The sequence below is a fragment of the Melanostigma gelatinosum genome (genome assembly GCF_949748355.1).
Source record: "Melanostigma gelatinosum genome assembly, chromosome: 3".
Lineage (NCBI taxonomy): Eukaryota > Metazoa > Chordata > Actinopteri > Perciformes > Zoarcidae > Melanostigma > Melanostigma gelatinosum.
Window position 1 is genome coordinate 3,423,769 of NC_136636.1, and position 22,196 is coordinate 3,445,964.

Genomic DNA, 22,196 nt, shown 5'->3' on the forward strand with positions numbered 1-22,196 from the left:
CACCCTCATCAGTGTCAGAATAGTCTCCAGTCTTCTCATCAGTATCTGGTTCTGGATGTCTATCTGGATCCAAGTTCCTGTCTGGTTCTGGTCCTCCACAGTCTTCTCCATCAGCTTCTGTTCTCATCTGTTTAGTTTGTCTTTGATGAAGCTGTGAGGACTGAGCTTCCTCTTCTTCATCTTCACTCTTCACAGGAGTGAATGAGAACTTGACATCAGCCTCCTCCAGACCTTGAAGCTGCTCTCCTTCCTGACTGGTGCAGAGTTCCTCCTGTTCTTCTTTAATGTGTGGGGGCTCTGGGTCCTCCTGGTCCAGACTGGAGCTCCTCTCCTGCTGCTCAGAGGGAACCTCTTCTTTAACCAACAACAGCTGCTGGACGTCTGCAGGAAAACAGTAAACACACACAGAGGGGTTACAAAGACATTTTAGAATTGAGCAAATAGTCTCCTGGACATACACTTCCAGAGTATCACTAGAACCAGATAATACAATAATGTAATCAACTTATGTGACCATGAACACATGAACCATTTTAAGCTGCCAAATCCATGTGGTGTTATCAAAGAGAACAAACTTGTACTTTAAGTTGAAATATTTCCTGTCATCTAGAAGCTGAGAGAACAAATCAGCATACCTGCAAACTCATAAGAGGTGAAGGAGGTGCCCGTATACGCACCTCTCCTCTCAGTGTTTTGTGAGCCCTGTATCTTTATACTTTATTTGAACTTGTCCAGCACAGGGACGCATTATCTTCACCCACACACAAGCCAGGGTTGGGCCACATTGTGTGTGGGAGTCCTGGAGTCTCAGGGATGGGGAAGCTGCTGTTCCTGCAGGTTGCTGCACAATATCCCACCGACTAACCCGATTCACAACACAACTAGTTATAAGTTTTAAGCTACCACCTGAGTGTCAGAGCTCCCTCTTTGTACGGGGAGCGCCTCACCCGGAGATTCAAACCTTTGCTCTATGACACACGCAACACTATTGCAAATGAGCACACACACACACACACACACACACACACATAGTGCTGTTATGTTCAAAATGTCTCAAACAAAAGGTAAAGGAAAAAGCCCCCCTCCTTGTTCCAGAGGAGAAGAAGCATGCAGAGGAGAAGAGGCAGCTCCCCCCTGCCCTGCTCTCTTTCTTCCATCATTAAGCAGGGCCGAATCAGCTGGTTGAAGTTTAAATCAAAAGGAATTTAATATACTAACAAAAGAAAATGCAGTTACAAACTGAATTACACGATCAGCAGTAATATTTCATGAAATAGAGGCCCCATCCACACCACACGACAGACTGGTGTGTCCGCCTCATGGTCCAGATGAGGTCTGATTATCTCCGGGGATTCACAGTTTCTTTGTCCCTCCAAAGTCTCTGAAATGTCTCATATTACACATTCCTTAGCCCAGGGGTGCCCAATACGTCGATCGCGATCGACCGGTCGATCGCGGAGGTAGTGCGAGTAGATCGCATGCCATTCAAAAAAAGTTAGACGTCCTCATGGCATTTGCCACTTGATTTTCTAACACACGGGTCACCACGTATGCGCGGTCAACCGCGCGAGCTACTGCAAAACTCCGGCGAGCTAATTAGTCAGCCTTCCAATTTATTTCCACTAAAGAAGCTACATCTGCAGCGCCATGATTTGGGAAACGTCCAAAACCTTGCGTCAGAACTGGAGACGCAACGGAAGGCGTGTGCGTAACTTGACAGTGCGCGCTACACAGAGCAGATTGACAAGTGTCTGTCAGGGTTTGACAAACGCTTTCCAGACTTTGCTTTACTCGAGCCAGTTGCTACACTTATGTGCTGCACATTTCGGGAAGATATTGAGGTTGATTCACTCGCATCAAAAATTGCAACATTGTTTCACCTGAACTCGTCTGGAGTGGAGGATGAGATTCTGACACTGCAGCTGAAGTCCAGGGCTCATGGACAGTTTTCTCACAGAGGAAAAGTACCCAAACATGAGGAAATGTGATCCCTTTTTGACTGAATTATTCGGCTCTACTCATTTATGTGAGTCAGCCTTTTCATACATGAAGAACATTAAGTCCATACACCGTTCCACCATGACTGATGATCATTTGAAGTCTGCTTGAGGCGGATACCAGCAGCTACTGTCAGGACTATGCAACTCTGGCCAATCCCATTCAGTGCAAGTCATCAGAGTAAGGGACCGACCAAAAATATACAGAATATATGTATATGTATATATATAAATAGATATTCAGCATTTTTAATGTAGGTAGATCATTTTGACTTGGTCATTTTAAAAGTAGCTCGCAAGCCGAAAAAGTGTGGGCACCCCTGCCTTAGCCCATCGATCAGCTCAGTGATTGGCTGAACCCGTCGGACTTCAGTCGGCCACTTCCTTCACCAATTCACCCCCCTTCTTGAAGGCTGTGCTCAGAAACTCTTCAGCAACATCCCCCTCTCTCTGACTTCATGGCAGTGTCATAAATTCTCTGGTTTCTCTCACAGTGCACAACAAATTCAGTAACTCTCCCTTTAGTTTAAACCTTCTATAAGTAAACATATTGAAACACATACTATCCATCGCTAGGAGCGCTTTAAAACTTAAATTCCTCACAATACGTATACGTTTAATGCCTGTAAATACCGCAAGCATATTTCTACAGTAGCGAGAACCATCGCCTATACAAAAGAAAGTGATTCGTATTCATTTTACCCCGTTACTGTATGGCTTAATATTAACTTCCACTGTTACTGTCAAGCCGTTAGAATTGTGGCCTATCTTCTATTTACAATTAATATGCATTCAATCCGGTTCAATTATTGAAATCATGAAGGTTCAGGCTTACTTACTCATATCATGTAATCATGATTACTTCAGGGCCTTTGGGAGCAACTGCACGTGGGACAGTTGGGACCGGAAGTACACTGGCTGTAGTCATTACAGTGAACAGTGTGATGAGAGGGCACGTGAGCCCTTGTTGCTGTACTTCGTCTCATTGGAGCAGAGGCTGCAGTTAGCATACCCTGCCTTATCAATGCATTTAAAACACTGAGAGCGGGAAGCTGTACTGCTCTCTCTTCACGTCTGTTTAGACCTCCACCTTTATCCAGGCCCAGCTCCACTCACATCTCAGCCCTGCGTCAAGCTGCGCTACACACACAACATCCTCTTTATCTCATCAGTATCTGGGCCTCATGTTTCAAGTTATTATCACCACGAAATCGCCTCATTCTACTTTGAGTTAAACAAAAAAAACTGCACCCAGAACCGCCGGTGTTCCGGTTTAACGTTAATGAGTGACCACGTGGACTGAACCGGAACACGGAGGGAGATTCATGTTTCATCACGTTATCCTCTTAAATCTTGATAATGATGAGCGTTAGCCGTTGACAAAGTTCCGCATGCAGTGGACGTTAACTTAACCCAACAAGTCTGAACGGTAACGGAACTTAAACGTTAACGGAGGGAAATGAAGACGGTGTAGACATCTTAACGCTGATTGGCCAAGACTCGACACGTCGCATCAAATATGTTTTATTGCGAAGATCACGACATCACATTTTCTCCCTGTCTCAATCCAATCTGAGAAACGCTGGCTGACCAGTTGACCCCCCCCCCCCAAAAATAAAAACTCTACGGATCTACACTCACGTGGATGATATATTTTAATTCAAAACGGCTTATTTCGCCGAAAAGCGACACGTTTGCAGGTATTAAATCAGGAGAAGAAGAAAACGACGAACTGCAACAGAGTCTCACTCCAAACTACATTCAAAGTTATCAGCCGGAGCATGAACAGTGTTAAATAAAGTGAACCTACGTGCTCTTTGTATCCGGATTTCCGGGTTGAAAACAGCGTCCAGAAGTTCCCGTTGTCGCTTATTCGCCTCTTTTGAACGAGAGAGTTCCTCCTCGTACTCTGCTATCGTTCTTTCAAACATACCAATTAACTCTTCATCAGCCGCAGTTAATCGCTGGTTGATTAAAGATCTCAACATTTCTACGTGACATTTTCTACTCGACATTTTCACGAAACCTACATGCTAAGCTAACTTCAATAGCTTTAACGTTATAGGCTACCAGGAGATTAGTCTTCTTCTTCTTCTTCTCCTTCTCCTTCTTTTTCTCCTTCTTCTTCTTTCACTTTAATTGCGGACTACAAACCAATGTTTAAGGCGCCACCTTCTGGACCGGAGTGTGTAACATCATGACTTTATGACAGTTATCATTTAAACACAATAATAATGTTATTTACAACTTCAAATCGAAATAAACTGGATTCTGCCCCAAGCTGCGCGTTTCCGTCCGGATTAGTCTCCACATGCGAGCGCCAGCCGCTTGAGAGGAGAACTTTGGCGGAGAAACTGCACAATCAGACAGCAGACTAGCAGGAAATGGAAGCAGTACATGCGAAGCTTCTCCAGCTGAACACCAGACAGGTTTGGCTAGCTGGATGACGTCATGCTAATAACTTATTTAGCTTTTTAAAACAACGGGGACGGATCCAGCACGGACAGTTAGGGAGTGAGAGACATGAAGCACCTGCTAAGACATGATATATAGTTATAAATACATCATTATATATATGTGTGTGTGTGTGTTGTATATTAAAGTGAATATTATTATACGATATATATTATTATATGATATATATTATTATATGATATATATATATTATTATTATATGATACTGAGACTATAATAAGATGTCCTGATGTGTTATTTACTGCATCTAGCAAACTATACCTTTGAGTGTTACAATAGCGACTATTATTTCATTCAATGTGTCCATCCAGGCAAATTGGTGGATCCAAATGTTATTAAGAAAAAACATATGATGTAATTTCTTTGGAATCATCCAAAATAATGTTCAGTGTATGGGTATTTTTCCAGGCCACTTTAGGCCACTGACTGGTCGATACGTGCGATGCATTGAGTGGGCAACGCGCCGTGTATTGAGGGGGCCGGTCTGACAGTAAACTCCCGGGCCACTTTTTCCCCCCAGTCCGCCCCTGCCCGCAGGACAGTTAATTGTCCTGCACAATACCTACAGAACTCCATTTCAATTGAAACATATTCCTGAGTGACTTTTTTGCAGGCAATACTAATGTGAGTTGCCACCGTAAGACAAAATAAATAGACTGAGTTGTAAATGTTTTTGCTGTCCGCTACTTGTGAGAGGAAAGGTAATTGTATGCTACAGTAGAGTTAACAACTGACAATTAAATGTTTGTTGCACATTGGAAAAATCACATTTCATATCAGCAGCCTACATATATAATTCAATTAATTTAAAACTATATTAAGGATGTACAATTTCCACACATAGCTAATGTCATGTAATACCTTCTGTGGTCAAGTTTATTTTGTATCTTGTGTATAAATACCAAAGAAATTTAACTACATTTGCTCATTAACTAACATCCTGGTGTGGATGTTGAATCTGGCCAGTTGGTGGCGATAACGCACCGTTTTGTTAGTTTTTGACAACCGCCAAAAAACACATTAGATGACGTCGTTATTCCGCGACGATTACAACCTAAACAGAAAACATTGCATTGGTGTTGGCTAAGCCGACAGTGGAACCCTCGAAATCCACACCTCTGAGTGAGGAAGAGGAACAATTTAACACACCATCTTGGCATTGTCTTTTTAGTGGCGAGTTGGAAACAGCTGCGTCTTACGTGATGAACTGTGCGTTGTCGTGTTTGGTCCTCGGCAGCAGGCTCCGCTGACGCCACTCGAGGAAGCGACTGAGGGTGAGCTCAGGGTTAGTGCTGACCTCCACCTGATCTTTGTACGACCAGATATCCAGACCGACCAGCATCACGCGAACACCCACGGGGCGATACAGCTGAAACAGAGCAGCATGCAAGCACACACTGGAGAGTGGAAATGAACCCAAAACTGAATGAACTGTCAAGTAATGCTATAAATCACAGAACCAATCATTGATAATGCTGTCACAGGAAACCACTGGGCCTAGTGCAGTCTGATGATGCATTCATGCTGGACTCTTCTCTTTCAGAGTGTGCAAAGAGGATCGGGAGATATGTGTGAAACATAACAGCTTAGGTGGGAAGATTAGATTTTCACAGTGAGAGAACTTGTCCTTGCTTTGATTGGTCATATTCCAGTCAGTAAAGAACAGATAGTATCAGGACAGATTTCTTGTATTTAATCCACAGTGAAAATGATGTCTGATGAAGTGCCCGACACGTGGCTGTGCTGCCTTGTTAAAAGTCGTATCTGCCGCCAAAGAAAATACACTAAATTACTGGTGAAAACAAATGGAATACTTTATTAGTCCAGAAGGGAAATTTGCATAAAATTACAAAACATTACGCTTCGAAACTCATCTGAACTTTAGAATGCCCTTATTTTATTGTCCCAGATTATTTTGCTCTAAGATCAGTGCTTTTTTTTCACATCACAAGGTTGAATCGTTTTACCTGATAAACAACAGAGAAACAAACATACCTTGTCCACGTGGTTTGCTATTTCAAGCGCTCTGGCCTCTATCGTCTTCTTACTGCCAAACTTCTTATACTAAAAAGAAAGTATTGTTTGAATTAGTCATACAACCAACAACATGTCAGATATAAAAGATAATCTACTTCTTGTCTAAATGTCTATCGTGCAGATCATTATCATTAATAGGCTGCATCTGCAATAACTGGCTCAAGCAGAGAAAGGAAAATAGGGAATCAAACCTCCGTGTGGTCGACCACCACAACCAGCTCCACTGTCTTGGGTTTTCCTGTACGGTCTTTGGTCTGGGCTCTGCTTTTCTGAATAAGACAAAGGTGAAAGATATCAACAATACTAAATATAGGAGGATCAATATATGTACATCATAAGGAATTAGTATGATGCAAAAGTATGAATTTGTCTATTGAAATGTGCAAGATTATGTCATCATTTTCAAATGCATTCAGATCTATTATGTCTCTGCTCCTTGTTGTCCTTGTCTTATTTTTCATCATGTTCCCTTTATTCTTTCCCTTTGTTTGTCTCAAATTGTTACATTGAAGTGAAGTCGCAACAAAAACTTTTGTGAATTAATAAATTATCAAGAGAAAAAGTGTTTGTTTTTTATTATATTTGATGCAGATACAGAACTACTATGATACAAGAAAGGTGTATTGTGATAATTGTCAGAGTTATGGTTCAGAGCAGTATTTATTTTTTTCATAAAATGATGAAATGTAAAAATGCAGCACAAAATATTGGGTATCAGCTGTAAGCTTCAAGCCCTGGTGTATTTCTGTATGCGTCTTTACCAGGCTGCCGAGCTGGAACAGTCCAGACGGACGAGCTCCGTGATCGTAGAAAGTGGTCGTGTTTCCATGGGAACAGGAGCTCCTCTTCCTCCTCAGGTGTTTGTAGTTGTAAACGGCATGGAGACCCTCGTCACTGTGAGCTCTGGAGCTCGGTCTGTCGCCCTGCTGTCCCGCCTCGGCGCCGGCCAGAGGTTCCAGAAGGTACATTTGGTCCCGGAGACGCACAAACCCCCTGCAAGTGGACACAGGAAAACTTTTTCTTCAGCATGTCTTATTCTCAAACAGATCTCCATTTAACTGCTGGACCTGCCTTTGTTTATCATGCTTCCCAGCTTCTACAGACATTGACACTAATAGTCTTCTATAGCAGACAGAAGGCATCTTTGCATGGCCCTTTGTTGTTTAGGTTACAGGTTTTCAGACACAGAGCCAGTGTACGCTTTGTGTATGTGAAGCGAGAAGTCTTTATCGCCGCGCAGCTTGAAGCTCCGGAAACACAAGTATTCATGATTGAAAAGCTATATTGTTAAAGTGAAAGACAAATAACTTGAGCAAATGATTGAAAAGTTCCATGCAAAAATGTATTTAAAGATAAACCAAACAAAATCAAAAATGTCATTAACAATCCGGACACAAATGACATTTAAACTAATCCTCTTCATCGTCCAGCTCCTCGTCCCAGCACACACACACACACACAGTGTGATGTGTGGCAGCTGTCACACTGGACCCACGACACCAATCCCTCCGAGCTCTCTGGAGGGTCAGGTTCCCGGCACCGGCCACACTCCCAACCTGTCGGCTGCATCTCTTCAGGAGTGTGACCTGTTAACAGAATTTTTTAAAACTTTGAATTAAAGAAAATGATCAGATTTCCATGCGTTGGCATACGATGAAAGTTTACGTTAAGTACGCTACCGGTGGATGTCGTGGGTCCAGCAGACGAGGAGCTGGATGAAGGTCGGGTCTCTGCAGGTTGGGAGGCTGTATAACTAACAGAAAAAGCATAACCATGCTTTGTTTACTCTTCATCATGGCTAATGTCACCATCATGTTATAATATTGTTTTTTTCAGATTATTTAAATCATTTACAGTGGGAGGGAGAGGAAGGAGTTTGGGACCCAAAGAGCATGATCAAAATAAATAAAATGAGATATGGATGCTTCATTTTGACATTTATCTCATAATCTTGATTCATGTGTATATCTTATGCTAAAGTTTACCTGTATCATTTTGGTGGAAATGGACTTTTATCCTGCTAATAATAAGAACAGCAAGGACATGTATTATGATTATTATACTCAAAGTAGACTGAGTAAAAAAACAGTCTCTCCAAGATCTAGGTCAAAGTTGAACATATCTAATGTCAACAGCAGCAGGCGAGACGAGAGGAGAGACGAGAGGAGAGTAAAGGAAAAGGAGAGACTAAAGGAGTACTAATCTCTCTATCTCCTCCTTTTATTCAGCCTCGTCGCGCTCTCTTTTCCCCACCTGCAGTGTGTTGTGAGTCAACTGATGCACATGGGCAAGAGGTGGAATGAAAGGGATTTGAATCTCACACACACACACACACACACACACACACACACACACACACACACACACACACACACACACACACACACACACACACACACACACACACACACACACACACACACACACACACACACACACACACACACTGGTGAGTCAGACTGACCCAGACACTGAAGGACATAAGCTTTCAGTGTGGCAGCTGTTCAGTGATTCAAATGCCACATCACAGTGACTCTGCACAAATCTGTCTGTGTGTGTGTGTGTGTGTGTGTGTGTGTGTGTGTGTGTGTGTGTGTGTGTGTGTGTGTGTGTGCGTGTGTGTGTGTGTGTGTGTGTGTGTGTGTGTGTGTGTGTGTGTGTGTGTGTGTGTGTGTGTGTGTGTGCGTGTGTGTCAGCTGTGTCGCACTCGTGTTGCACCAGCTGCACCTCCACTCTGCGCCACCAGAGGGCGCAGCAGACCACTCTGCGCACATTCTTTGGGGGGTTTCTCTAAATGTGGACTGGAGAGCTTCACATGAGCAGAGTGTAGTGCGTCATGTGGTCTGACTGTCTGACTGCAGATTCTTTGCTTCAGTACCAATATATATGTCAAAATACTCAAATTACAAGTACAACATTTAAAATAACATAAATACATTTAAAATATGCAAGAGTACAGAAGTAGTATCAGCTAAATACACTTAAATTATCAAACATAAAAGTACTCAACAGCAGGATACTGATATGACATTATTCAGATGTTTAATACTGATGTATTAATGTGTAAGCAGCATTTTACTGTTGTAGCTGCTCGGGGTCGGCGCTGGTTTCACATTTTGAATAAACTGTACAGTTCAAATGGAGGGCAGGCAGAGGCTTCCTGTCTCGGGGTCGGGCCCCTCTAAGGGGTCGTTAGATAGTTAATAGGAGCGCCATGAAGAAGAAGAAGAAACAACAGAGTTTTCACTTAAAAAAAACTGATCTAATCTTTGGGGGTTCTCTTCATTCATACTGGTGACTCACAACCATCCCAGGACGTACACACAAAGCGAGATGAAACTTAAATACATCTACCCAAAGTTAAATAACTATCCGAATTGAAGAGTAGAGTGTGTTACCTGATGTGTAGCTGCATCATTGATGAGAGATGGATCTCTCAGCCTCTGAGGGATCACTATTTGGTACTTCATCACGTGAGGTAGAGTCCTCACACTGCCCGCAATTATTCCTGCAAGTATCGGGGATATTGTATGAGATAAAAAGAAAGAAAGAAAAAGAAAGGAAAAGAAAGAACAAAAGATAAGTCGTACCCCATGTGGAGAGTAAAAGCCAAACAAAAGATCCAGAACATGGCATGTTGCTCTACCGGACGGACTCTGTCATTGTGAGCTTGGCAGTCTGAAGGAAAAAGGCTCTTCAGCACTCCGCCCTCTTTGCTGTGCAATATCCTGAAAATTACCATTTGAGGTTGACAAACCACATGAGCCACAACCAGAGCCGGTAAAAAAGTTTCACGGTGTCCCCCCCTCCCCCCTTTTTTTGTTACAAAATTAGCGTGAGTTGCTGAGTCCGCCTATAGATTGAGTCACATGATTTCACGGGGATTAAAACGCTCTGATGAACCTTGTTTAGAAAACGTGCACAATTTTGCAGTTTCTTGAAAAAGAAAGTGGGCTGTCCACTCAATTACCCCTCAATCGTTGTTATGAGACTTTAGGTTTATTTGAACGTGTTTGTCTCTGAGACATTGCTTTTTGTATTTACCACCACACAGACACACATTTCTATGACAAATGGAAACTAGAGTAATACTCACGTACAGCTTTATGTAGACAGATTTTACAGGGCAGATTTCTTGTATTCAATTATGGGACTCTCCTTATTGATATAAAAAAAAAACACCCAGTACCCAATATCAGATGACAGAGACCCACTAAAGCCCGTTAGTGGCATTTGTTGCCACCTACTGGTAAAATGGGAGAATGTATCAGACTCGTTTAAAGGATGTACAGTCTCACATCATAAAGAAAGGCCCGCAGCCCAGCATGACAAGGGTAGAGTGATGAACCCCCGCTGGATCATCGTCCTCGGTGTGTGCACCCATCTGGGTTGTGTGCCCATCGCCAACGCCGGAGACTTCGGAGGCTACTACTGTCCGTGCCATGGCTCCCACTACGATGCTTCAGGAAGGATAAGAAAGGGACCTGCTCCTCTAAAGCTGGAGGTTCCCTTCTATGAGTTCACTGAGGAGGACGTAGTCATAGTGGGATAAACACTGGAGCTCTGTCTCAGTTCCTCCCTGTAATATGTATTTTTTAGACGGCTCCGTGTGAGAGTGACATAAAACGTGTATTTACTGTTAAAGACATATTTCCAACTCTATGATTGAGCCATTGTCTTTTCCCTCGTAAAAAAGTGAGTTGTTTTTCTTTGATTGATCTGCATCACTTAGCTTGATGTCTTTTGATTCACTGACATTTTATTTGTTGTTTTAATCTCTATAGATTTCTTTCATTCCGCACTATTTTTAGCATTTAGTATTTTCCAAACAGCATTATGTAACACAATGTATGAGGGCCGGGTGTGATCAGGTCCAACCCCTTTGCTGCCGCACCAATCCTGATATATTGTGTTGGAGCTGTGTGATAAAGTCAAAGGTGGGGCCTGTTTCATGGTTCCCTAAAGCTGAGCTGGTAAAAGTGCTCATACACATGAACAAGAGCACAATGATTAGGATAAGATGATGGTACGATCAAGAAAAGCCACCGGCAATCTAAAAAAGTATCGACAAGTTGTGAATACATTCAGGAATGTTGATCAACTGGAAGGAACTATAGATCGAGATGAGGATGTTGTTGGTTTGTGACTCCAAAGAATGTGTAGATTACTTTATCTCAGGACCTTTTTCATCCTATTTGAGTTTGTGTCAGACAAGATGACAATTCTATACCAGCAATGGCAGCAGCAAAGAGTGCAAACTGCCAAGTAAGATAAAGAAGTATTGAGTCACACTCCAGTCACTGATGGATTTAATGCTGATGAATAAAGTGTGCCATGTACAACTGTATGAACCAGTGAAATACACAACCTTTTACTTTTTATTGATGAAATCATTTGAATACAATATACTGTGCACAGGTGCAGGTAAAACCATCGTCTTAAACTTACATTACCATCAAATCAATCAATATAATCATCAAAACTATTTCAAACTGTACAGTTGGCGCCAATTCAGTGAATAACTTTTTGAATTGAAATCAGTGGAGTTGAACCGCGGTTAATCATGTGTAACTTCAGAGGTGACTCGTGCTGAAAGCTTTTATCACAAACGGAAACTTTACTGCAACCAGAACAGCTAAAGGGGATCGTTTCCTGTGTGGGTATTCATGTGTACCTTCAGATCTCTGTTGCGCACAAATCTATTACAGCAAACTGATCAGCTGAAAGGTTTTTCTCCTGTGTGGGTTCTCATGTGTCTCTGTAAAGCTGAACGATCGTTAAAAGATTTCTTACAGACTGAGCAGCTGAAAGGTTTTTCTCCTGTGTGGGTTCTCATGTGTGTCTGTAAAGCTGAACGATCGTTAAAAGATTTCTTACAGACTGAGCAGCTGAAAGGTTTTTCTCCTGTGTGGGTTCTCATGTGGTCCTGTAAAGTTGAACGCCTGTTAAAAGATTTCTTACAGACTGAGCAGCTGAAAGGTTTTTCTCCTGTGTGGGTTCTCATGTGTGGCTGTAAAGCTGAACTCTGGTTAAAAGATTTCTTACAGACTGAGCAGCTGAAAGGCTTTTCTCCTGTGTGGGTTCTCATGTGTATCTGTAAAGCTGAACTCTGGTTAAAAGATTTCTTACAGACTGAGCAGCTGAAAGGGGTTTCTCCTGTGTGGGTTCTCATGTGGTTCTGTAAAGTTGAACGCCAGTTAAAAGATTTCTTACAGACTGAGCAGCTGAAAGGTTTTTCTCCTGTGTGGGTTCTCATGTGTGTCTGTAAATTTGAACTCTGGTTAAAAGATTTCTTACAGACTGAGCAGCTGAAAGGTTTTTCTCCTGTGTGGGTTCTCATGTGGGTCTGTAAATTTGAACTCTGGCGATAAGATTTCTTACAGACTGAGCAGCTGAAAGGCTTTTCTCCTGTGTGGGTTCTCATGTGTGTCTGTAAATTTGAACTCTGGTTAAAAGATTTCTTACAGACTGAGCAGCTGAAAGGCTTTTCTCCTGTGTGGGTTCTCATGTGTCTGTTCAGACTTCCACTCTCGCCAAATGTTTTCTCACACTCGGAGCATCTAAAATGTTTTTCACCAGCGCTACATCTTGAATCACTGACACGGACTTCATCAGGTTTCACATAGTTTAAACCTGACTGAGGTTCTCTGGTCTTCTTCCCATCACCACCCTCATCAGTGTCAGAAGACTCTCCAGTCTTCTCATCAGTATCTGGTTCTGGATGTCTATCTGGATCCAAGTTCCTGTCTGGTTCTGGTCCTCCACAGTCTTCTCCATCAGCTTCTGTTCCCATCTGTTTAGTTTGTCTTTGATGAAGCTGTGAGGACTGAGCTTCCTCTTCTTCATCTTCACTCTTCACAGGAGTGAATGAGAACTTGACATCAGCCTCCTCCAGACCTTGAAGCTGCTCTCCTTCCTGACTGGTGCAGAGTTCCTCCTGTTCTTCTTTAATGTGTGGGGGCTCTGGGTCCTCCTGGTCCAGACTGGAGCTCCTCTCCTGCTGCTCAGAGGGAACCTCTTCTTTAACCAACAACAGCTGCTGGACGTCTGCAGGAAAACAGTAAACACACACAGAGGTGTTACAAAGACATTTTAGAATTGAGCAAAGAGTCTCCTGGACATACACTTCCAGAGTATCACTAGAACCAGATAATACAATAATGTAATCAACTTATGTGACCATGAACATATGAACCATTTTAAGCTGCCAAATCCATGTGGTGTTATCAAAGAGAACAAACTTGTACTTTAAGTTGAAATATTTCCTGTCATCTAGAAGCTGAGAGAACAAATCAGCATACCTGCAAACTCATAAGAGGTGAAGGAGGTGCCCGTATACGCACCTCTCCTCTCAGTGTTTTGTGAGCCCTGTATCTTTATACTTTATTTGAACTTGTCCAGCACAGGGACGCATTATCTTCACCCACACACAAGCCAGGGTTGGGCCACATTGTGTGTGGGAGTCCTGGAGTCTCAGGGATGGGGAAGCTGCTGTTCCTGCAGGTTGCTGCACAATATCCCACCGACTAACCCGATTCACAACACAACTAGTTATACGTTTTAAGCTACCACCTGAGTGTCAGAGCTCCCTCTTTGTACGGGGAGCGCCTCACCCGGAGATTCAAACCTTTGCTCTATGACACACGCAACACTATTGCAAATGAGCACACACACACACACACACACACACATAGTGCTGTTATGTTCAAAATGTCTCAAACAAAAGGTAAAGGAAAAAGCCCCCCTCCTTGTTCCAGAGGAGAAGAAGCATGCAGAGGAGAAGAGGCAGCTCCCCCCTGCCCTGCTCTCTTTCTTCCATCATTAAGCAGGGCCGAATCAGCTGGTTGAAGTTTAAATCAAAAGGAATTTAATATACTAACAAAAGAAAATGCAGTTACAAACTGAATTACACGATCAGCAGTAATATTTCATGAAATAGAGGCCCCATCCACACCACACGACAGACTGGTGTGTCCGCCTCATGGTCCAGATGAGGTCTGATTATCTCTGGGGATTCACAGTTTCTTTGTCCCTCCAAAGTCTCTGAAATGTCTCATATTACACATTCCTTAGCCCATCGATCAGCTCAGTGATTGGCTGAACCCGTCGGACTTCAGTCGGCCACTTCCTTCACCAATTCACCCCCCTTCTTGAAGGCTGTGCTCAGAAACTCTTCAGCAACATCCCCCTCTCTCTGACTTCATGGCAGTGTCATAAATTCTCTGGTTTCTCTCACAGTGCACAACAAATTCAGTAACTCTCCCTTTAGTTTAAACCTTCTATAAGTAAACATATTGAAACACATACTATCCATCGCTAGGAGCGCTTTAAAACTTAAATTCCTCACAATACGTATACGTTTAATGCCTGTAAATACCGCAAGCATATTTCTACAGTAGCGAGAACCATCGCCTATACAAAAGAAAGTGATTCGTATTCATTTTACCCCGTTACTGTATGGCTTAATATTAACTTCCACTGTTACTGTCAAGCCGTTAGAATTGTGGCCTATCTTCTATTTACAATTAATATGCATTCAATCCGGTTCAATTATTGAAATCATGAAGGTTCAGGCTTACTTACTCATATCATGTAATCATGATTACTTCAGGGCCTTTGGGAGCAACTGCACGTGGGACAGTTGGGACCGGAAGTACACTGGCTGTAGTCATTACAGTGAACAGTGTGATGAGAGGGCACGTGAGCCCTTGTTGCTGTACTTCGTCTCATTGGAGCAGAGGCTGCAGTTAGCATACCCTGCCTTATCAATGCATTTAAAACACTGAGAGCGGGAAGCTGTACTGCTCTCTCTTCACGTCTGTTTAGACCTCCACCTTTATCCAGGCCCAGCTCCACTCACATCTCAGCCCTGCGTCAAGCTGCGCTACACACACAACATCCTCTTTATCTCATCAGTATCTGGGCCTCATGTTTCAAGTTATTATCACCACGAAATCGCCTCATTCTACTTTGAGTTAAACAAAAAAAACTGCACCCAGAACCGCCGGTGTTCCGGTTTAACGTTAATGAGTGACCACGTGGACTGAACCGGAACACGGAGGGAGATTCATGTTTCATCACGTTATCCTCTTAAATCTTGATAATGATGAGCGTTAGCCGTTGACAAAGTTCCGCATGCAGTGGACGTTAACTTAACCCAACAAGTCTGAACGGTAACGGAACTTAAACGTTAACGGAGGGAAATGAAGACGGTGTAGACATCTTAACGCTGATTGGCCAAGACTCGACACGTCGCATCAAATATGTTTTATTGCGAAGATCACGACATCACATTTTCTCCCTGTCTCAATCCAATCTGAGAAACGCTGGCTGACCAGTTGACCCCCCCCCCCCCCCAAAAAAATAAAAACTATACGGATCTACACTCACGTGGATGATATATTTTAATTCAAAACGGCTTATTTCGCCGAAAAGCGACACGTTTGCAGGTATTAAATCAGGAGAAGAAGAAAACGACGAACTGCAACAGAGTCTCACTCCAAACTACATTCAAAGTTATCAGCCGGAGCATGAACAGTGTTAAATAAAGTGAACCTACGTGCTCTTTGTATCCGGATTTCCGGGTTGAGAACAGCGTCCAGAAGTTCCCGTTGTCGCTTATTCGCCTCTTTTGAACGAGAGACTTCCTCCTCGTACTCTGCTATCGTTCTTTCAAACAGACCAAATATCTCTTCATCAGCCGCAGTTAATCGCTGGTTGATTAAAGATCTCAACATTTCTACGTGACATTTTCTACTCGACATTTTCACGAAACCTACATGCTAAGCTAACTTCAATAGCTTTAACGTTATAGGCTACCAGGAGATTAGTCTTCTTCTTCTTCTTCTCCTTCTCCTTCTTTTTCTCCTTCTTCTTCTTTCACTTTAATTGCGGACTACAAACCAATGTTTAAGGCGCCACCTTCTGGACCGGAGTGTGTAACATCATGACTTTATGACAGTTATCATTTAAACACAACAATCATGTTATTTATAACTTCAGATAGAAATAAACTAGATTCTGCCGCAAGCTGCGCGTTTCATGATATATAGTTATAAATACATCATTATAAATATATATATATATATGTATAATATATATGTATGTGTGTGTGTGTGTTGTATATTAAAGTGAATATTATTATACGATATATATTATTATATGATATATATTATTATATGATATATATATATATATTATTATATGATACTGAGACTATAATAAGATGTCCTGATGTGTTATTTACTGCATCTAGCAAACTATACCTTTGAGTGTTACAATAGCGACTATTATTTCATTCAATGTGTCCATCCAGGCAAATTGGTGGATCCAAATGTTATTAAGAAAAAACATATGATGTAATTTCTTTGGAATCATCCAAAATAATGTTCAGTGTATGGGTATTTTTCCAGGCCACTTTAGGCCACTGACTGGTCGATACGTGCGATGCATTGAGTGGGCAACGCGCCGTGTATTGAGGGGGCCGGTCTGACAGTAAACTCCCGGGCCACTTTTTCCCCCCAGTCCGCCCCTGCCCGCAGGACAGTTAATTGTCCTGCACAATACCTACAGAACTCCATTTCAATTGAAACATATTCCTGAGTGACTTTTTTGCAGGCAATACTAATGTGAGTTGCCACCGTAAGACAAAATAAATAGACTGAGTTGTAAATGTTTTTGCTGTCCGCTACTTGTGAGAGGAAAGGTAATTGTATGCTACAGTAGAGTTAACAACTGACAATTAAATGTTTGTTGCACATTGGAAAAATCACATTTCATATCAGCAGCCTACATATATAATTCAATTAATTTAAAACTATATTAAGGATGTACAATTTCCACACATAGCTAATGTCATGTAATACCTTCTGTGGTCAAGTTTATTTTGTATCTTGTGTATAAATACCAAAGAAATTTAACTACATTTGCTCATTAACTAACATCCTGGTGTGGATGTTGAATCTGGCCAGTTGGTGGCGATAACGCACCGTTTTGTTAGTTTTTGACAACCGCCAAAAAACACATTAGATGACGTCGTTATTCCGCGACGATTACAACCTAAACAGAAAACATTGCATTGGTGTTGGCTAAGCCGACAGTGGAACCCTCGAAATCCACACCTCTGAGTGAGGAAGAGGAACAATTTAACACACCATCTTGGCATTGTCTTTTTAGTGGCGAGTTGGAAACAGCTGCGTCTTACGTGATGAACTGTGCGTTGTCGTGTTTGGTCCTCGGCAGCAGGCTCCGCTGACGCCACTCGAGGAAGCGACTGAGGGTGAGCTCAGGGTTAGTGCTGACCTCCACCTGATCTTTGTACGACCAGATATCCAGACCGACCAGCATCACGCGAACACCCACGGGGCGATACAGCTGAAACAGAGCAGCATGCAAGCACTGATGTGTGATACATCAGTACCTGTCTCTCACCCCCCTTTTTCTGGAAGAGTACAGCATTGAGTAGGCTCAATGCTGTACTGCCCACTGCCGCCTTTCCTGACGAGGTCTGTGTGCGATTATTTGTGGAATCACGGCTGTGTGTGGTCGATTGAGTGCTGGGTAATGTCTCAGGGAGACACAGGTCGGAATTCAGAGAATGCACAAGAATCCGCCATTTCCTTAGGGACCGTGTTCGCACAAGGCGTACACTGTAAACAAAAAGGTCAATAGACCTTTCCTGACGAGGTCTGTGTGCGATTATTTGTGGAATCACGGCAGTGTATGGTCGGTTGAGTGTTGAGTAATGCCTCAGGGAGGTATCCATTTCCTTAGGGGACCGTGCTCGTGAAAACGCTATAAGAGCAGATCTATATGTGATTTGTGCGTATTTCAGCGACGGCAGTGTATGGTGTCAATCTGGTATGGATGTGAGTGACTGTGTGAAGCGTACAGGTGTTAGAGAGTACATGTGTAGTTGTAAAGTTGTAGTGTTTTTCACCAGGTTGGTGTGCTTCTCAGAGATTGACGGTCAGTGGAGCAGAGCACACGCATAAGACACAAACTTTGCACTCAAACACAGAACCACAAAACACTAGGATAGAAGAGGAAAGCTGAGGGTTAATATATGTGTGAGTTTTACTGGTAGAGTTACAAAGAATACAGATTTATTGGAAATTGTGTTCCATAGGGACCGTGAACAGAGTTAGGAGCGAAGACACAGCAGGCAAAGGCACAGAGGCAAGGGAGTGAACATCTTAGATAAGAAAGACAGCTGCAGCCAAAACAGGGAGAGATAACAACTAGGACAGAGGGCACAAGAACATTTCACAGGAGCTTTGGCTCCCTCTGTTGGACATTCGGGAGTACAGCACCTAAAACATTTTGAATTGAAAAAAGGATTGGAATTGGGAAAAAAAAAAAAACATTTTGAAAAGAAAAAGAGGATTGGAACTGGAAAAGAGGATTGGAATTGAAAAAGATTGATTGAGAAAAAAAAAAAACTTGAACTGAAAAAGAAAAGAACAACACAAGAAGACATGGCTGGAGCTGTGGCTCCATCTGGTGGCTACTCAGGAGCACTGCGTGCAAAACTGAAAGAAGCTGTAACAGACACAAGAGGCAAGACTGCATGGAAGAGAGACAAGATTCATTGGGATAACTGCATGAAACGATGGACAAAGGAGGGATGGTGGAGGGCGGCTAGTCCACTGCCTCCATCAGCCAACAACCTCCGATTCTTTGCCAAAGATTCGACAAAACGAGTGGCCTACGCACAGACAGCAGAGAATAATCAAACCAAACGACGTGTGTTCATTAACCCCCTGAAGCAAGCCCGCAAAGACAGAGAAGAGGAACATCGAGTGGCGATGATAGCATTAGAATTGGCCATGACAGATCGGATACAGGTGGACATGCTGACCGAAAAAGAACAAACCAGGCCCCATCAGTTACTCGACATCACCCCCTTCGACATCACCCCCTTCGACATCACCCCTACCACTCAAGCCCCGGTAGGTCTGGAAAAGACTGCACAGGAACCGGGCCAGGCATCTCTGGCCTCGGCCCCTCCCCCGCCCTCAACTGGCCTGTCTCCAGCACTTCCTCCGGTTCCTCCCCCCCAGTATCACCTTCGGCCCCATGGCCCGCCCCTCAAAGGAGAAACAGAAGAGATTGATGCCGGTGAATATCCCCTGAGAGCAGCCCCCACTCTCGCGGACCCACTGCGTGATCAATTTGTGCCTTTTGGGTTTGCAGACATGACCAGCATGGTACACCAGCTCCCATCCCTCCACGCGGGAGCCAATCCATGGATTGAGCTCATGGAATCTTTGACTGCTGGCCGCCAGCTGGCAGTGGGCGACCTGAGAGCACTTCTCTCCCGCTGTCTGGACCCAACCCAGTGTACTACCCTACTATACATGGCAGGCGCCGGTGTGGCACCAGATGCCGACCCCTTTGATCGATATCGTACAGCGTTGTGGCAGGAGCTCAGAACTAAGTTCCCCACTCCAGTGAACCAAGGCGCAGTGGCAGCATTCATCTGGGCCCCGGCAGAGCCCCCGCCCCTGTACTTGGCCAGAGCAGAACGGGTGTGGCGCGAGGCCTTCAGAGAACCACATGATGCAAGCATTACCACAGTGGCACTATGGCGCACAATGGTAAAACGAGGCCTACCTGATGGACCTCGCCAGAGCATGGACGCAGTGGTTGGCCTAGAAGAAATGACACAAGACATGTGGAATGCCCAGCTCCGACATTACCTCTCCAAGCACATTCAAACTGAGGCGGGTAGTGACACAGAAATTAAGGCCCTGCAGAAGGCCCTACTCAAGAAACAACTCAAAGAACAAGACGCGGCTAAGGCAACCAAGAAATCTAAGGCTAAACAGCAACAACAGCTGGTAGTCCAACCTGCACCGGCTCCACCTCCAACGGCACCTACTCCCTCTGTCCCACTGGAGGTCTTGATAGCTATGATGTCAGCAGGCGGTGAACAGTCACGCCCATGGGTCCCTCAGGGCCAATGGGGTGGAAGAAGAGGAGCCAGAAGAAGAGGAGAGCCTGGAGGCAGAGGAGCATCCTATTTCTGCTACAACTGTGGGAAACCGGGACACTTCGCAAGACACTGCAGGTCAGCACGGCAGAAGTTTTCTGGCTACGCTGTCTTCAAACTGGCCCCCAGACCCCTGCCATCCAATATTGGTTCAACATTCTCAAACCAAAAATCACTCAGCTTTTCCCATACAGAACTCCCCTGGACCACGTCCACTGCACTCATGTCCCCAGACTACTCCCTACCGTTCCACCTTGATGTTTCCGAAAGAGACAGCCTACTCAATGCTGTACTCTTCCAGAAAAAGGGGGGTGAGAGACAGGTACTGATGTATCACACATCAAAACTTGACACTGTGGAAAATCTCATATTGTCATGGGCCATCCACTGGAAGCCAACATCCGCCCTGAGCTCACAATCGAGCACATCAAAGAACATCAAAAGAAAGCAGGACCTTAGGAATGGTCCGAATGGACACGAAAAGGAGCCTCAAAAGACAAAGAAGGTCTGTGGAGAGCCCACGACGGCAGAGTGGTTGCCTCAGCAGAACTGTGTGCAGCACTCCTACCAGGGGCCCACGGACCTACACACGAGGGAAAGAAACGGACATTGGACAATTTAAAACAACTATGGTGGCATCCGCACATGGAAGCGATATCTTTCCTCTTCTGCGATGAATGTCAAATTTGTGGAAATCACAACCCAAGAAAACCATTCAAGACACCGATGGGATCCTATCCCGTGCCCTCTGCCTGTTTCCAAGACATCAGCATAGATTATACAGATATGGGACTAGAGAACAGAGTGCAGGGAAAGAGGTACATCTTGGTAATGGTAGACAGATTTTCAAGATGGGTGGAAGCAATTCCCACCAAGAGAGAAGACGCGCAGACAGTTGTAAGGTGGCTGCAGACAGAACTGATTCCCCGTTACGGAGTGCCGAGATGCATCCGCTCTGATAACGGATCACACTTTAGCAACACCATGCTCGCACAGGTAGAGCAATTTCTGGGAATCACACACCGATTCGGGTCAGTCTATCACCCGCAATCTCAGGGCCTGGTGGAACGAGCGAATCAGACCCTTAAGGCCAAAATTGCCAAAGTTTGCGCGGGCTCCAAATTAACATGGGTTGAGGCCCTGCCCCTGGCCCTTATGGCCATGAGGTCCGGAAAAGGGGGAGAAACACATCTCTCCCCACACGAGATCATGACTGGCCGGCCGATGCCAGGTCCACCCAGAGATGGAGGTCATATGCCACCTCTGGATGTACAGCAGATTGAAATGTCTGACTATATGAGTGCCCTAACTTCTCTTGCTGAAGCTCTCTCCAAACAGATCGAGAGGACTCGAGCAGTACCTGAAGCAGCGGCAGCTGGAAAGCAGATACAAGTAGGTGATTGGGTCAGGGTCAAGGTTCACAAGCGCAAGTGGACTGACCCCAGGTGGACTGGGCCGTACGAGGTGAAGGAGGTTACTTCACACTCGGTCCAGGTCAAGGGCAAATCAGGCGCCCCTTGGCACCACCTGACACATTGTGTCCCAGCACCGGTACCAACCAGAACACTAGGAGAAATTCGCACTAATTTGGAAAATGCATCAGGAACTTAGATTATGCAATCTTATGCAAACCCCGCCGACCGAGGTCGGCAGCGCTTCACCTGGGAAAGGGTGGGATGTGGGATGTGTGTGTG

General features: G+C 44.1%; 1 protein-coding gene across 1 annotated transcript; it reads right to left on the reverse strand.

The window, feature by feature from the left end:
* Nucleotides 1–5,643: 5,643 nt before the first annotated feature.
* On the reverse strand, nucleotides 5,644–8,078 carry LOC306775550 (disintegrin and metalloproteinase domain-containing protein 8-like; the record flags this gene model as incomplete). Its single annotated transcript, XM_079266002.1, has 5 exons — nucleotides 5,644–5,841; nucleotides 6,468–6,536; nucleotides 6,701–6,778; nucleotides 7,271–7,502; nucleotides 7,996–8,078. The coding sequence occupies 5 exons, from the start codon at nucleotides 8,076–8,078 to the stop codon at nucleotides 5,668–5,670; spliced, it is 636 nt and encodes a 211-aa protein (XP_079122128.1). The 3' UTR covers nucleotides 5,644–5,667.
* Between the last annotated feature and the right edge of the window lie 14,118 nt (nucleotides 8,079–22,196).